This window comes from Pelmatolapia mariae, linkage group LG15, assembly GCF_036321145.2.
Source record: "Pelmatolapia mariae isolate MD_Pm_ZW linkage group LG15, Pm_UMD_F_2, whole genome shotgun sequence".
NCBI classification, from domain to species: domain Eukaryota; kingdom Metazoa; phylum Chordata; class Actinopteri; order Cichliformes; family Cichlidae; genus Pelmatolapia; species Pelmatolapia mariae.
Window position 1 is genome coordinate 17,756,985 of NC_086240.1, and position 18,652 is coordinate 17,775,636.

The 18,652-nt window shown below is 37.5% G+C and overlaps 1 protein-coding gene across 3 annotated transcripts in view; it reads left to right on the forward strand.

Annotated features, from left to right (window-relative positions):
- The window catches only part of lama2 (laminin, alpha 2), a 215,613-nt gene that overhangs the window by 58,809 nt on the left and 138,152 nt on the right, over nucleotides 1-18,652 (forward strand). For all 3 annotated transcript variants that reach the window (XM_063495049.1, XM_063495053.1, XM_063495052.1), the window contains exons 4-6: nucleotides 11,573-11,624; nucleotides 13,102-13,292; nucleotides 18,354-18,533. In XM_063495049.1, coding sequence (XP_063351119.1) covers nucleotides 11,573-11,624; nucleotides 13,102-13,292; nucleotides 18,354-18,533 — 423 coding nt within the window. The remainder of the gene's footprint in view (nucleotides 1-11,572; nucleotides 11,625-13,101; nucleotides 13,293-18,353; nucleotides 18,534-18,652) is intronic.

Here is an 18,652-nt window from a genome sequence, read left to right on the forward strand (position 1 = left end):
GGTCTGCAGTAAAAAAAACAATAGGATATTTTCTTTGAATTAACTGAAACTTTCTCTTTTTCTTGTTCTGTAATTTTACACATTTATTAGTTACAATTTAAATCATGCTGACACTTTTCTTTGAATTACTACAGCAGCATCTTTTTATAATGTAGAAAAATCAAGAAATACTGTTCAAATTGCCCTTTTTTTTCTTATGTTCAGACATCCTAGGGGTTAAATCTGTAGTTAAAGTTTTTTATGTTGACAGAGAGGGGAGTTTCACTGGTCCGGGCCACTTGGGATAAAAGTGGGCTCCATGTGGCCCATCATGCAAAATGAGTTTGAAATCATTGATATAAATCAAACTTAACTTACTGAGGTGTAAGACATCATATGTGCTAACCCTAATCCTACCCTGCAGCAGCACCAGTATCAAACTAAAAAAAATAGCTGGATCCAAAATATCGTGCTGAAAAGTGTTTACCCCTTCCTAATTTCCTAGTGTTTTGCATATTTGTCACACTTACATGTTTCAGATCATCAAACAAATTTTCATATTAGACAAAGATACAGCGGGTAAATACAAGATGCAGTTTGTAAATCATGATTTCATTCATTAAGGGAGAAAAGTTATCCAAACCTCCCTGGTCCTGTGTGACAAAGTAATTGCCCTTCTTGTTTAATCATAAATTAACTGAGAGCTGAGTTCAGTTTCACTAAACACACTCAGGCCTGATTACTGGCAGACCTGTTGAATCAAGAAGTCATATAAATAGAACCTGTCTGACAAAATTGAAGCAGGCTAAAAGATCTCAAATCAACACATCATGCTGCGATCTAAAGAAACGGCTGAAAAATAAAGTCGTTGACATCTATCAGTCTGGAAAGAGTTAACAAAGGGTTACAAGGTGATCAGGGTTTTGGGGTTCCAGTGGACCAAATGAGAGCCATTATACACAAAAACTTGGAACAGTATTAAAGCTTCTCGGGAGTGGCTGGCTGACCAAAATTACTCCAAGACTGCAGCAATGACTTATCAATGAGGTCAAAAAAGAACCAGAAGAAGATAAAAGAACCACAGGCTTCAAATGTCTCAGTTAAGGTCAGAGTTCATGATTTAACAATAAGAAAGAGACTATGCAAAAATGACTTCCATGGGAGAGTTTTAAGACAAAAATCACTGCTGACCATCAAGAACACAAAGGCTAATCCCAAATTTGCCAAAAAACGTCTCGATGATCCACAAGACATCTGGGAAAATACTAGACCTTTGGGATGACGAGATAAAAGCTGAACTTTTTGGAAGTTTTGAGTCCTGTTGCATCTGGTGCAAAAGTAACAGCATTTCAGAAAAGGAACATCATACCAACAGTAAAATATGGTTGTGTTAGTGTGATGGTCTAGGGCTGTTTTGCGGACCTGGATGACTTCCTGTGGTAAATGGAACCATGACTTCTGCTGTCTACCAAAACCTCCTGAAGGAGAATGTCCGGCTATGTGTTTGTGACCTCAAGCTGAAGAGCAATTGGGTTCTGCAGCACACCAGTGATCCAAAACACATCAAGTGCACCTCTGAATGGCTTAAGAAAAACTAAATAAAAACTTTGGAGTGGCCTAGTCAAAGTCCTGACCTGAATCCGATTGAGATGCTGTGGCATGATCTTTTTAAGATCATGCCACAGCATTATCCATCGGCATTATCCATCGAGATTATCCCCGAAAACTCTAATGTGTAGCTGAATTAAAAGAGTTCTGCAAAAGGTGTTGCAGGTGTTGCTGCTAAGAGTGGCCCAACCAGTTATTAGGTTTAGGGGGCAATTACTTTTCATGTAGGTTTGGGTTTTCCCCCCTTAATAATAAACACCTTCATGTAGAAACTGCATTTTGTTTTTACTTGTGTCTAATATTTAAATTGATTTGATTATCAGAAATATTGAAACCTGACAAACATACAAAACATAGGATATCAGGAAGGAACTTTTTCAAACCACTGTGTGTACATACATATATATATATATATATATATATATATATATATATATATATATATATATATATATATATATATACATATGCTTTTATATGTATTATTTTGCAGTTTAATAGTATCATTATCACATCATAAAATATCTAAAAAGCTTATGTAAGGAGCTTGGATAGAAAAGTGCTGGACTTCTTTAAATTTCCTTAGATTACCAATGAGTGAGACTGCAGGTCATCTTACACCGGTAATGTGATTTGGATGTGCCAGCTCGTCCATTGACTCCAAAGGGTTAATGTTAAATTCTTATTATTTCAAATATGTCAAATTAACATCTTAATGTCTTGATAAATTACCTATTTGCTATTGGTGCTATTATTGTAGGATGGGGTGAAAATGATCCACCATGGTAGTTCTAAAAGGCTTTCTTTTCTCGTTCTAACCAATCTGTCTTCACCCACTGAAGATCCCAAAGGGGATTTTGTTATTCTGTACAAGAGGTTTCTAACCACTTGGCATCAGATATGACTGTGCCTGTGGTGTCAAATTGATATGCCAATGGACACCTTGAGTGTTCCTCTGCAACACTACAGCATTTGACTTAATGGGAGTATTCTGTTTGGTACCCTGGGATTGAAAAAGTGTATCAGCCCATGCCAGTATTTTTTAATTTTGCATGACTGTAGATACCAGTAACATCTCGACCTGATTTAATTTTGTTGAAAGTCAGGCTCAAAGTCAAGGTCAAGGTCACAACAAATGTGAAGATCAGTAAAAACGTTATATTACCAACTGTTTTTTATGGATTGTCGTCAAATTTCACAACAATGCCTTTGGGGCACATGAGTACATATGTTAACTAGTATTTGACCTTGAACTTAATTGTTAGCGCTAAAGGTCAAAGTTTACCCTGGAAAAAAATTTAAAGAAAGCATATTGAATAATATATTATATGAAAGGGCATGGAACAATGCCCTACAGCACCACAGTGATGTCATAACAGGCTGACTTCATTGTACTGTAGTACAAACAGACTGATGTGAGCTTGTTGTGAAAAAAACATCATAAAACATCAAAGTTTTAATATAGCCCGTGCACTTCGGGGGGAGTTGCACTCTCTGAGTGCTCTTGTTGATTTTGAAGTCATGATTTTAGAGAGTAAAGTAAGTGATATGAGTGTCAGTCAATCTCAATGATTACTAATGTTTTAAGTATTTTCAGAATTGAAAATTTGCATTCTCATGAACCTGAGACTTTCAGGTCAGTTGAATATCTGAAAGTTCTTTTTTCTCATATTTAAATAATGGCTTTTGTATTAATTACAGCAATAGTACATTCCATCTATGCTGCAGACGTTGACTACAAATAAAACGTGGTTAATTTTTTGTTAATGCATATGTGTGAATGTGCTTCATTGTATGTGTGACGCTCGATCAAACCAACAGAAAGCTATTTACTCTCCAGTGCACTGAATTTCCTCTGCGACCGCAGTCATTTCACTCAGAAAATGACAGTGGGCTTGTGTGTTTGTGTGTGTTGTTATCGTCTGTGACATCACCACTCTCATTTCCTCTCTTGTTATTGTTGAGACTCTCTGGACAGAAAGACTAAATAATGAGAGAGTGGGAGCTGAGGGTCTATGTGCTTCACTCCGTGTGTGAAGCAGACAGTTGATGTCTGTGTATGTTCTTCATTATTTTTAGATGAATTCTTGAATCATAACCGTGCGTGAAGATGCATCAGACTTGGCAATACACTAAAAGCCCTCCGCAGTGATTCTGGAGAGTGGCTTGAGAATAATTTCTAACTTTGCAAAAATAAACATTTTTTGGGGGGTTTTGATTAGTTTTGAGGTTTAATTTACTTTTTAAAGATGAAAAAATCAAATCCCTTTTTTTACTGTATCATTGGAGTATTGCAACTCCAGTTTTTCATGCCAAACTAAGAGCTTTCTGGCCATGCATCGCTGGTGTATAAAACTTTGAATTGCAGTTGGCATAACTAATAAAATACATTTAGACTAAGAGATGTCTTAGGACTATTTTACCATGAGTGGATATGCTTGTCTTGCAATCCCAACATTTTAAAATTATTGTAAGATAGTTAAATGCAATACGTACTTACTCTACAATACTGAACTATTAGGTCATGCAAAAAGACAGAAATGCATGTGAAGTAATACAAGTACGCAGAGAAAGTTGCAAAATGTGAAGGCAATGGAGTCGTAACATGATTGGGTGTCAAAAAAGGAGCGTAGGCTTTATCATATCCATCAAAAGATGTCAGAGACTGTATGGGCTAATAGTTTAGCAGATAAGAATCTATTTTCACAATATAAATTTGCACACATTTTAAAGATTTTATCATCTACAGAACAAAATGATATTGAAACACTGAGAATCTGTATGGAAATCTCAGTGTGGAAGGGACACAGCTGGAAACCATTATTGAATGGCTGTGATCTTCTTAAAGCCATGATCTCTAGTCTAATTTACTTCATGGGCTCAGAAACACTTCAAATCATTCAGTCAGTGAAAATGCACAGCAAAACTCCACCATACAGACAAAAAATCAAGTAACAAAAAACATATCATCAATCTGAGAAACACATCTTTCCTTCACTGTGACTTTGCTCATATAAGCTGGACTCAATTTGAAGTGTACAACTATTACATCATTAATATAATAATTATTATAATATTATTAAGATTTTTTTTTAAAAATTATGGACACAGCATTGTGCTGCCAAAAGAAAAGAGACTCTGGATTTTCACCAGTGCACCTGTGCAGTAGTGCATATGGCATATATGCAAATGAAACACTAATAAGAAACAAAATATTAATGTTTTGGAGGAACACAGGCTACCATCTAGGGATCCTTTTTCAAGGAATGCCTTCTCATTTCAGGAAGACAGTGCTGAAATAACTTAAAAATAGCATGGCTCCATGCAAAAAGTTGTCCTGTTGCCAAACTGGTCTACCTGCAGTCCAGATGTGCCACCCTATGTAATGTTTTATGAAACGAAGAGTAAAACCAAAGGTTTGCTGTACAGCTGAGTTCCTGTATTAAACAAAAAAGGAAAACTTTGCGCTTTCTAAACTGCTGCAGTTGGTCTCCACAGTTTGCAAAGGGTTTGTGTTGTTGAAGAAGAGGTGATGCAACACAGTGGTAAACATGCTTCTGACCTAACACGAGCTAAACATATTGCTAGTATCGAAATGAATATGAAAAATAAAAAAAAATACTGTTGTCACTTTATGTTACCTTCTTATTTTAGTTAGTACCTTAAGAAAGCACTGAATTAATTATATTTTTTGCTTTTCCCCCCACATTTTACACAAAGTCACACCATTGTTGATTCAAAATTTTATGTGTTAAATGCGTATTTCTTTCTTTAAGCGATACAGACAAACTTGTTTAGCTTTTCAAAAATAACAAACATAAAAAATGATGTAGTCAGAACTTTTAGTGCCAACAAAAATCATAACTAAGAGGACGTAAATGAAACATCTGCTGTACCCAATAAAAGTTTGGTGGTTTAATGTCTGACAGTAGCTTGGGCCAAAGCAAGAATGTGGGAGATTGCAGCATCTGGTGTTTTGTGTAGAGTAAAGCCTATTTAAAAGCTTAGGGCCAAATTACGACCCAGTCTGTGAGTGAGCGTGTTAGTGTATAAAGGCATTTCATTTGTGTGTGCAAGTGTGTTTTGAGCAGTTCAGGCAGAGTGACAGACTTAAAAAGAATGGATTTCAAAAGGCTGTTACACAGCCGGGCATTCCTCTGTCTTATCCCGAGGCCCATGTTTGTGTATACTGCTGCCGCTTCGCTGTTCAAATCTATGTGAAAAACAATATTTTTTTCATATTTCTTGTTGGGGGGTTTTTTTCTGCAGTTTGCTCAAATATCAGAATCCTGTAACTTATTTGCTGCAGGACTGGCGAGACTTTAAAAATTTTTTCTGGTACATTCAAAAATATGTTCTCAAATTGTTTTTAGTGGAAAAGCACAAAAATGTGAAAAACAAGTGAATGGTTCCACTGATTATTTGCAGCTTGTTTGCCTGCATTTAGTTTGGCAGTAAGGGATGCTGGATGATTCACACCATTTTGAACCGGACCAACAGCTACATTATTAGTCCTGTGAGATGTTAACACATTTTCATTTGAAGTGACAGTAAATCTTCGTACTAGTTTCTCTCATGACATATGCACCTGTGTGTTTATGTCTGGGGGAAAAAACAAAACTACAATAACAACAACAACAAAGCACCTTTTGGTATATATATTTTTGGGGTAATATATTATCTTGTTCTGACCTCATCTCACTTTGTTTCTGGTCAGGCTCTGTTTTTGTGCACTGGAACTGACTGGAGTACTAACAGGAATTGGAGGCTGATGCCAGTGTATCAGGCCAGAGAGATTTTAGCACGTTTCCATGTGAATGACCTGTAAACACCAGCTGTTCTTTAAAACCGCTGTAACTATGTGTCCAAATCACACTGAGACAAAATGGATTCTTCACAGGCTATTTAATTGTAGGCAACCTAGCCATACTGGATACGGGGCTTAAGTGGCCCGATTGAGCATTAAAATAAACATTTTAAGTGCTCAGTTGGCTGTAATGCTCAAATATCTGCCAAAAGCCAGTTCCTGGCATATCATGATGATTTTCTGTCAAGTATGTAATGGCAGCAATGGAATACATGAGAGCTATTTGGAAATGAATTTATATTGTTCTGAGTTTTTCATTTATCTAGATATATGTGCGAATGTTGTAAACTTTAAAGACACTGTTTTATTGTATTTTTATTTACGTCAACTCCTCTGAAATCTTGTCACTTTTATCTGAAGCAATGTGCAATGTAAAATTAAAATGATTCAGGAGTTTATTTTTGAGTCAAAGAATTATTCACAAGTGCAAAAAAAAAAAATACAAATTTTCACTTCACCTGGGGAACAAATGAGTCACCGTTTCACTTTTTAACTTGAACACTGTAAACTCAAACGAAACATAGAGCACACAGATTCTCTCGGAAAAGTAAAAGCTGTTAAATTTTATACTTTTTAATTGCACAAGAGCACCGTCTGTCTGTGCATTAACATGTTGGAATTTGTGTTTTTACTGTAGAAAGAACGTTTAAGGCTTCAGCATGAGTATCAAACCATTTATTTTTAAATTGTATCAGCCAAAATTTGTATTACTACACGTCATTGAATTAACGTGTGATTATTTCAGTTTCAATTTCACTAAACACACTTGGGCCTGATTACTGGCAGACCTGTTGAATCCAGAAATCCCATAAATAGAACCTGTCTGACAAAAGTGAAGCAAGCTAAAAGATCTCAAAAAGCAACACAACTTGCTACAATCTAAAGAAACACCTGAGAAATAAAGTCACTGACATCTGTCAGCCTGGAAAGGGTTACAAAGCAATTTCTAAGACTTTAGGACTCCAATAAACCAAGGTGAGAGCCATTATACACAAATGGAGAAAATTTGGAACAGTGGTGATGCTTCCCAGGAGTGACTGGCCTACCAAAATTACTCCAGTGCAGCGACTCATCCAGGAGGTCAAAAAAGAACCCAGAAGAAGATTAAAGAACCACAGGCTTCACATATCCCAGTTAAAGTCAGAGTTCATCAAAAATAAGTATGCAAAAATGGCTTCCATGGGAGAGTTTTAAGACAAAAACCACTGCTGAGCAAATAGAACACAAAGGCTCGTCTCACATTTGCCAAACAACATCTTAATGATCCCCAAGACATCTGGGAAAATGTTCTGTGGACCGATGAGACAACTTTTTAGAAGGTTTGAGTCCTGTAACATCCAGCATAAAACTAACACAGCATTTTAGAAAAGGAACATCATACCAACAGTAAAATATGGTGGTGGTAGTTTGAAGGTCTGGGGCTGTTCTGCTGCCTCAGGGGACCTGGAAGTCTTGCTGTGGTAAATGGAACCAACCTGCTGTATACCAACACATCCTGAAGGTGAATATCTGGCCATCTGTTTGTGACCTCAAGTTGAAGCGTACTTTGGTACTTTGGATCCAAACACACCAGTTGCACCTCTGAATGGCTTAAGAAAAACAAAATGAATGAACCAGCTTGTTAAGATCATGCCACAGCATCTCAATCGAATTCAGGTCAGGCCTTTGAAATGGCCGAGTCAAAGTCCTGACCTGAATCTGATTGATGTGCTTGATGGCATGATCTTAAAAAGCCAGTTCAACGTTGAAAACTCTCCAATGTGGTTGAATTAAAACAATTCTGCAAAGATGATTGTGCCAAATTTCCTCCATAGTGCTGAAGAAGACTCATTTACAGTTAACAAAAAATGCTTGATTGCAGTTGTTTCTGCTAAGAGTGGCCCAGTCAGGTTTGGGAGGCAAACACTTTTTCACACAGTGCCATGTTGGTTTTGTTTTTTTTTCCCCTTAATAATGGGAAAAGAAAGATCCCTCTAAGGTGGCGGATTTAAACCCAGAACCTTCGTCCTGGTAGGTGGCAGTGCTAACCCATATGGAAAAGATATATATAAATCTTATAAAGTTTGTATCTGTCTTGTGTGAAACTTGTATGAAAAGCATACAAGGATGAAAACAGATATAAGATCCCTTGAAAAATTATATAATGAAACTTGTATGTTTTGGATACTTACTAAAACAATATATGAAAGTAATGAGAAAGTGGCCACTTTCATGAGTAAATCATATAAGTTTTTACTATTTCTTTTCCATATGGGAAGCACCATGCCACTATTCTGATCAGAGTAGAACATTATGCTGTAAAACTCCTTTCAGCTGCTACATTATTCAGTAAGGGTTGCCACAGCAGAAGAATCTGCATATTTGATTTGGTAAAGATTTCAGATGCCCCTCCTGACAGGAATCCTTTCTCCCTGAGAGATTTTTGTCTCTTGTCCCAGTCTTGAATCAAGGACTTTTGTGTGTTAGGTGAATGTGTTAACCACTACCATATGGAACCGCAAACTGACAGAGTAGATATTTGAAGCTAAAATTCAATTAATAATAATTATGCTGCAAAGAATAAAAATAAGTTTTGGTTCACAAGATAGACCAGATAGATAAGATAGACATGACGTTAACATGTAGTTGAATTTTACTAGTCTCTCAAATACAAAGAAAATAATTAAGAAATAAATGTTGGGTGTTAAATAAGGAGTCCCTTTGAGAATCATATAGACTGCCCACCTTGTACCTTCTGGACCCCTGTGCACCACACTGACTGCACCATTGGAAGTTGTGTTTTGGTCAAAGTAATTTGGTTTAAATGTGAAATAAATGTTAAAATTCTTACAGGATGGTAAGCTGAAGTTATTGTCTTTTTGCCCCTGTTGGCTCATCTGTATATCCACACTATAAGAAGATGCACTTTCCTTTCATTGCCGTCTATATTTATGCTGCTGAAAAGAAATACTGATTTTAGTTGGACTGTACTTTAAGTGGGGTGACAAATACAATGGTATTGAAAGGCAGTAACTCTGTAGTAATACCACCACATTTTATTTTTGTTCAGAAATTTCAATTTCTTTGTTCTTTCATTTGGTGATGCACTTTTTTATCCATTGAGAATGTTTTGTTTGCTTCATTTTAAGTGGAAATAACAAGGTCTCATGCAAAACCTGATGAAACTTGCTGACACCCTGCTGCTTTGAGCTTATAGTTCTTGCACTATGAAGGAAAAAAAATAAATAAATGTTTGAGCTGAGAATCTATCCAAGTAAACTTTATACTTATATGGGCTCTACATAAATGTATTTATCTGACATTAAATTAAATTTTATGCATATGAGATTAACATTTATTCAACAGCTCTGTTATATTTTGCAGGATGGTTATTGGTTTGTTTATTTGTTGATGCTGTGTTGAGCTCCAGAGGCTGAAAAAAATCTCTTGTCTGATCCACATTTGATCAAAACCTAGACTATGACACAATGCAACCCTGGGTGCGCGCGCACACACATAGACACAGAGTGCATTAGTTAGTGGTGTTGATCTATGTTTAGCTGCTGGAGCTGCCTAGCTGTCCCAAAGTTGTCACCATATTACAAGTTACCCCTGAAATCACTCCTTTTCACATACACACACACACATGCACACATACACACCATCCCATTCTCAGTAAGTAACAGTGACTCTTTGTAGGAGGTTTGAATAACTCCTATAGGGTTACTTAAATGACACAATCTCTCGCTCTCTCTTGCCCTCCCTTTTTTTTGCGCACACACACACACACACACACACACACACACACACACACACACACACACACACACACACACACACACACACACACACACACGCTTTTTCCTATTCTAATTGCTGCAATGTGACACTTCTTCCCACATCTGAGAAGAAAGGCCAATGAGCTTGCATAGAGAAAGGAAGCACAGCCTGGTGAAGATAGTTAGGGAGCAAGCATTTGACCTAAATCTGAATTTCGCATATACAGTACATTTTTATACCTGTCTATAGTGAGCTGACCTTTTATCTTGCTGAGCGAATCTGGAAATTCTTTTTAATTTAAATCATAATAAAATATTTAATTTCTATTTTTTTAAATGCAAAAAGTCCAGGAAAACTGGACAATAACATTCAGTGACTGAAAAATAAAAACCTTTTAGTTTGGTCTTTTTTTTTGGTTTATTGTGGTTGTCTAGCTTAAAGTTACCACGGGCCCTGCTTACTGTAAGCGCTGGTTTGCATATGTAATTTTAAAATTACTATAGCAGCAAATAAGCATTGGCTTTAAGCACATGAGAAAGTCATGCTCCCTTTGTGTGAGTTTTAATCTGAGTTTCCCTCTTTAGTGTTTTTGGTAATCGGTACAGCTGGCGTGTTCGTGCATGTAAGCCTCTCCCTAACACCTGCAATCTACTGCACTGCACTGTAAAAGCAACAAGGGCAAAGTGCAGTCCTGAGCATTCAGTTATCCAATTTATGTGCACTTTATTTTTTAATTTTCACTTGTTAAACTCCGCAGTGAGAGTTTTGCTGCCCTCCTCTGCTCCATGTTTCACCATCGAGCAGAGCGGGGGAGAAATTAATGAAATGAAGATAATTTGACCCAAAATAAGGAGAACTTGATACACTACTGCAAGTGCAATAAAAGTTCCCCAGCAAGTGTTAATATGTGTTAACATGTTAACGCCTTCTAAGATATTAATGCAATAAATTAAAGGTAGAGAAGCTGACAGGAAGACTCGGTGTGATGAGTAGACGTCATTCAGTGCACTTTTTTGTGTGTTATTTGACAGTGTGGTCTAATGGATTTCATTTTCTCTATGTATTTATTTACTTTTTGCTCATCTGTAGGCACAGGTATGCACAACTTTTGTTAATTTGGGGAAATATTGAATGCCATATATTTGTTACAGTGAAACAAGAAAAAAGCTGAAAAGAACTGAATTTTCAGTCTGACATATGGTAATATTTTATTTATTCACATATCCCTGTTAAAGATTACTAATATTGGACTGCTCTGTATTAAGGGTTATTAAAACAGTGAAAAATGGTGTAATCATTAAAACCAAGGTATAATGTAGCTTTTTGTTTCATACATTTTCTTCTGTGTGCATCTTTCAGGTTTTCCAGATCGCCTATGTTATAATAAAGGCAGCCAACTCACCTCGCCCAGGTATGCGTTCAATTATAAAAATGTTATTTTATCAGTCTCATACTGCTTGAAGTGTTAATATTTTTGCTTTGATTAATTTTAAGGAGAGGACTGTGACTAATGTGCAGTGTTCGTCTTAGGAGCATTAATCATCAAGCTAATGATCATCCCACAGAGAAGCCTTCATATAATGGAAGACTCCATTCAATCAAATGGATCTTTAGCTCAGTGATTAACAATACTGATGTGAAACAACAAACTAGCACGTTAAAGTAAAATGGCGGTGGAAGGTTTAAATATGTTGAAAAGTAATCTAGAAAAAAGACGAAACAGTTGAATTGCTATGTTCTTGGCAAACAGTGCTATCCATTATGGCCACATCTCCATTTGATCTCGTCAAAGGACATTGTTCCACAAGTCTTGTGGTTTGTTCAGATGCAACTTTGCAAACCTAAGCCATGCTACAATGTTCTTGTAGCATTGTACTTCCAGACAAGTGCTACTTATTCAGTCTTTCTCTAAATCAGGGGTGGGAACTCCAGGCCTCAAGGGCCAGAGTCCTGCAGGTTTAAGATATCACCCTGGGTCAGCTCACCTGAATCAAATGATTAGTTCATTACCAGGCCTCTGGAGAACTTGATGACATGCTGAGGAGGTAATTTAGCCATTTAAATCAGCTGTGTTGGATCAAGGACAAATCTAAAACCTGCAGGACACCCCTGCTCTGTACTGTCATGATCTTTACCATTAAAAATGTTAACTGAGGCCTGTAGAGTCTTTGTCAGATCTTGGTTTTTCTTTATAATTTTTAAGAGGACTGCACGATCTGACCTTGGTGGGAATTTACAGAGTTGTCTGGTCTGTGGCATCGTGTTAATACAGACCCAAATCCATCCAGATCCAGACCACCTGCTTAATAGAGGTGGTCACGCTTGCTGATTATCAGTTAATCAAATATATTTCATTAGCAGCACCTGTCTGTTACTTACCCTAATTAATTCCTATGGAAATAGGAAAGGTGAACCTAATTTTTCACAGTATTGCACAAAGCAATGTAAAAAACCTGCTTTTTCATATGACTCTATGTAATGGAGGGATGTGGTGCTTACATGATAAAATAAGCAATTATAATGGGCAAAAATAAAGCTGATATTCTAGCTAGTTCACACAGAAACACAATAAACTAAAAAAATAAGAAAGATTATGGAAATTATGAGTGCATGTTTGTTTGATTTTTCTGTTGTTGTGTTCACAGTTGTTTTTTCGATCGGCAGGACTCACTTTACTTTGCATTTAATCAATCCAGAATACCACAGTTTGCCCTGATTTACTGAAAAATATGAAACTGAATGTTTTGTCAATTTTCTATGTATATTAAGCAGCGTGACCTTAACAGAGACTTGCGTGCCACTCATTATTTTTATTGATCTTCCCTGGTCTCCTCATCACACATTGAAAGCATTTCATTGTTTTCTTTACCATCGTTTTTTGTCCACAGGCAACTGGATCTTAGAGCGTTCAATAGATGGCGTGACCTTTGAACCCTGGCAGTACTATGCTATCACGGACACAGAGTGCCTGACAAGGTTCAACATAAATCCTCGGACAGGACCTCCATCCTACACCAGAGATGATGAAGTCATCTGCACATCCTTTTACTCAAAGATTCACCCACTGGAGAATGGAGAGGTAACACATGAAGATGTCACAAACTAGGGCTGCTGCAATGTCAGATTTTGACTATACAATTATTCTGGCTGAAAGAATTCATGCTGATCATTTTAACTGCATATCTAAAGGCTTTTGGTTGCATAAGGGTAAGCTGTCCTTCTAAAGCAAAAGAGAAAACACATTTGCAAACATTTCCAATATACCAGCTCATATAATGGGAAGCCTTGACCTGGATATCTGCTCACTCAAAATACAGCTGTTGGGGGTAGGAGGTTGGATTGACTCAAGATTATTTGTCTTTCTTTGGTCCCAGTTGGAGAAGAAGGGTTAAGGTGGGTTAGTTTAAATCTACTTAAACCATGCTGGAATTTCTGGATTTAATGCATTGCTTGTATAGGCAAAGAAGAAAAAATCCAGAGTGGTCAGAGATGATAAAGAAGGGGGCAGAACCAAAGTTGACTGTACAACTGTGAGACACAAAGGAGGATGTGGCAAAGAGACTGCTCTGGTGGACTGGTGACTTGTGTAGGCAGGTGATGGCCAGGTGACAAGAGGGATGTGGGAATTGTTATAAAATACTTTAATCAATGACATGAAAAAGAAAGTTCTGAGTTATTAAAAAAGAAAAGAAAAACACCACAAGACACACAAATACACACATGTGCACCCCAGTGTTTACTGTTGTGTTCCTTTGATCTGCTGTGTGTGATCACATCCAGTAACAACAGTCAGGCAGGCCTGACATTAATGAAGAGAAAGAGGATTTCAGAGCACACAAACATACTAACAAATACGCAAACACGCATTGAAAATAAACTAATCACACGTTAACATCCCCCCACACAGGGCTGTAATTGTAGATGCCCTTCTGATTATCTGCATCCATTTCCATGTGTGCTAATGTGCGTGCATGAATATGTGTGCTTGGTGTGTCTTTTTGTGTGTTTGCACTGTATGTGCTTGTGTCCTGCGGGGGAGCGCTAGAGGGGGTGCGAGCTGGGAGATGTCAAGAGCTGCAAGTAACGACGGAGGTGTCTGAATGTGTGTGTGTGTGTGTGTGTGTGTGTGTGTGTGTGTGTGTGTGTGTGTGTGTGTGTGTGTGTGTGTGTGTGTGTGAGCACAAGTGTGTGGATGACAGCTCCCTTGCCGTCTGATCACAGTGAAACCATAATGAGTCGTAGGCGATGTGTCACAGCATCGCACACACACGTTCACAATGTCACCCCACCACTCATCACACACACGCCAGCACACACACATAGAGAACCAGCTCCTTCGTTACTTCCAAGTGTGCAGCTTACACCCATCAAGTGTTTCCCCTTGACATACACGCACATACACACAGTCAGCTCACTGAAAGAGGTTTTTTTTTTTTTTTTACAGATGCCAAATGTTGCTTTTGGCCACATTAGTGAGACAGACAGATGGACAGTCAGACAGGCAGGCAGACAGGGAGACAGAACCTCACACTTCTTATTATGTGCCTGCTTGGTGATTATTGTTTATGCACAATATAAACTGATGCTTCTACTACTTTCACTCTGATTTAATGTTAGACCAGGGCTGGAAAAATACAAGATTCTTTGAATGCCATCAGTAATTGTGCTTGTCCTTCCTTTTTGTATTATTATGATCCAAGTTGTAAGATTCTGTAGAGAGGTATATTATTTGCCTCTTGGGCATCCTATCATTAGCAATTTTACATCAGGACATCTTTTTTTGTTGAGAATTACTACGTTTCAGAAAGGATATGTGGTCATCTAACATTTCAGCTCATACATTTAATGCAATTCAGTTTTATTCGCATATTGGCAAAAAGGTAAAGACCCTTAAATAATAGAGAGAAAACCCCAGAAATCAAAGAGCCCACTTTGAGCAAGAACTTGGTGACAACGGGAAGGAAAAACTCCCTTTTAACAGTAAGAAACCCCAACCAGTCTCGGTGGCAGGCCATCTGCCGCGACTGGTTGGGGTTGATGGGAGTAAGACAGGACAAAGACATGATGCAGAAGAGAGCCAGAAATTAATAATAACTAATGATTAAATGCAGAGTGGTGTATAAACACAGTGAAAATGAGGCATACTGAAGAAATACACAGTGCATCATAGGAAGCCCCTAGCAACCTACATCTATACATATATACCCAGCCTAAACTATATACTTTATCACAAAGGAAATTTTTAATCCACATCTTAAAAATAGAGATAGTGTCTGTCTCCTGAAGCCAAACTGGAAGCTGGTTTCACAGAAGAGGGGCCTGAAAACTGAAGGCTCTGCCTCCCATTCTACTTTTAAATACTCTAGAAACCACAAGTAAGCCTGTGGTCTTAGAGTAAAGTGCTCTATTGGGGTGATATGGTACTATGAGGTCATTAAGCTAAGATGGGGGCTGATCATTCAAGACCTTGTATGTGAGGAGAAAGATTTTAAATTTGATTCTGGATTTAACAGGGAGCCAGTGAAGAGAAGCCAATATAGTCCCTGTCAGTAAAATTGCTGCAGCATTTTGGATCAACTGAAGGCTTTCAGAGAGTTTTTAGGACATCCTGATAATAATCAATTGCAATAGTCCAGCCTAAAAGTAATAAATTCATGAACTAGTTTTTCATATCTATATTTAATCAGCACCTCAAATGGCTACAACTTATTGCATTTGGACCTGTAGACATAGAAAAGACAACCTGCTGAAGTTGAAACTGAGCAGAATGGGGAAGAAACGTATTCTAAGTGACTTTGAACATGGCTTTATTCCTGGTGCCAGACGGGCTGGTCTCAGTATTTCAGAAACTGCTGATCGACTGAGATTTTTCCAAACAACCATCCCTTTATAACCACAGTGTAGGGCTCTTTTGATGGCTGTTTTCAACAGAATAATGTGCAATGCCATCAAGTTATATAAAGTTATATAAAGACTTTTGTTGTGATTTGGCGCTATATAAATAAAATTGAATTGAATTGAATTGAAGTTCAAATCATCTCAAACTGGTTTCTTGAGCATTTGCTGAACTTAAATGCCTTCCACAGTCGCCAGATATCAGTCCAATAGGGCACCTTTGGGATGTGATGGAACAGGAGATCATCGTCATGGATACGCAGCTCACAAAAGTGCATCAGCTATGTGACCCTATCTTGTCAGTATGGAAAAAACATTTTTGAAAAACCTCTTACTCACCACCATTCTGTGCGGTGAAGGAGCTAAACATCCAGGAAACGAAACACTGATCAAAACATGTGGCTGAATAGAGACAGATTTTTTTTTAAAAATTATGAACAAGTGAAAAACCATCTGCGATAGTACATAAAAAACACGCTGATACACTGAGTAAAAAACAAATTTAGGTATAAAGAAGCATAAGAAATTTGAGGCTTCCGACTGAATCAGGTGTGCATGACAAGATGTCTTAGTCAGTGAGTATTTAAACTCTGTCAAGTTGTGGAAGGCAGGGTGAAACTGTTACTATGTGATAAGTTATAGTAAAGTTGGGGCACTCTTGGAAGTTATAATCCCTTAAATAAATTGTGCTGTCAGCTGTAAGAAGGCATTTTTCTTATTGCGTCTTCTTTAAGTGCTTTAAGTGTTAGTGTCAGGTTAGCTTAGGCTACTGTGGCTAGTCACTGTTCAACAACAAAGACTGTATATAAAAGTTGGTTACAGCCACTGTGATGTCACCCATTGCTTTTCCCTCTGCATCTTGAGGTCTCTTTTTCCTTTTGCCATGCTGGGTTTTTTTGTCAGAGGGAAGTATATTTGGAAGATAAGTTATCTACTAAGCTTGATTACAGAACAGGTATCTGATAATTATTACTAACTAGTGCTAAATAACAGATAATTAATTTGCCCAGAAAGGCACCAAGAACACAAACATAGTCAAGAGATTGAGTAGAGTGACTCAAATGTGCTCTGATGTGGCTACATGTGTCCCCATTTTAAACCCTTTCAGAATTCATTTAAATGAGCTAAAAAAAAATGTCATAACATTTTTTTATCCAAATTTATGTCTCTTCTGTGCTGGCTTCACTTTTTAGTTGTCTGGCCTCTCAGTCTGTTGTGGTCAAAGGGTGATAGCAGGTTTTATGTTTGAACACTGCTGTGCTTTGCTGTAGCCACTGTGTCTCAGCATTCTTTTAATTAAATTTGATATGTTTCTGTTGTTAAAGAACAAATAGCAATTTATCCTAGAAGCTGTCGCTGCTCATCAGTGTTGGTCAAGTTACTTGAAAAAGGAATTAGTAACTAATTACTGATTACTTCTCCAGAAAATTACCGTTACTTTACTGACTACTTATTTTCAAAAGTAATTAGTTACTTAGTTACTTAGATACTTAGTTACTTTTTAAAAACATGATACATTATATGCAACAGTCTTTGACTTGAAGAAATTTGTTTAAGATTTAAACCTATTTTCTGCATATCAGCACATAAAATAAAATAATGCTTTGTGTTTACGCTCACTCTTTCAAATAGATGCAAGTAAAACACAGCAGAAATTAAATAAAATCAAAGACTCAGTGGCACTGAGTCCTGTCGCTCTTAAATCTATTTTCACCTGTTTAGCTGGAGTGGGGCGGGTGGAGGTTTGCCCGGTGCCGCAGCAGTCATGTCAGTGGGGGGGATCTGGGGGTTTCTCGCGTGGCAGCGTGCTAGGTACTTGCTCAGAAGTTTAGGGGTCTTTTTCGCTGTAAAAAGAAGTTTTCTTCACACGCAGTGTACAGTGGATAGTAATGTTTTTGTTACTTTTTACGGAATCAAACTCAAAGTAAGGTCAGTACTTCAACCCTTTAAACGCTGCACGCACTTACGTCATTGTCATGAGACACTCTCACAAACAAAACCACGGTTTAGTAACACAGTAACACAGAGTGCTTACGGGAAAATAACAGTAATCTAATTACTTTTTTGCAATAGTAATCCCTTACTTTACGCATTACCTGAAAAAAGTAATTGGATTACCTGCCCATCGTTATGTCGTTTGAATTTTTACTTCTTCTGTTTACTGCTGTGAGAAACTCACAAAACATTTAATCTTCACAGCATGCAGTCGAATTCTGTTGTCATATGTTGGTGTTTCTCTCTACAGATACACACTTCTCTGATCAATGGTAGACCCAGTGCAGATGACCCCTCGCCAACTCTCCTGAACTTCACGTCCGCCCGCTACATCAGGTTGGTGTTTCAGAGAATCAGAACGCTAAACGCCGACCTCATGACTCTGACACTCCATGACCCCAAAGATATGGATCCTATTGTGACGAGACGGGTGAGGCTAAAAACACATGCACTACCACTTTAACTTTGTCAGTATGAGTCATTCATCTTTGGATATTTTTAAGTAGAATATCTTTTGAGTCATTGGTTGTTAAAGCTATAATAACCTGT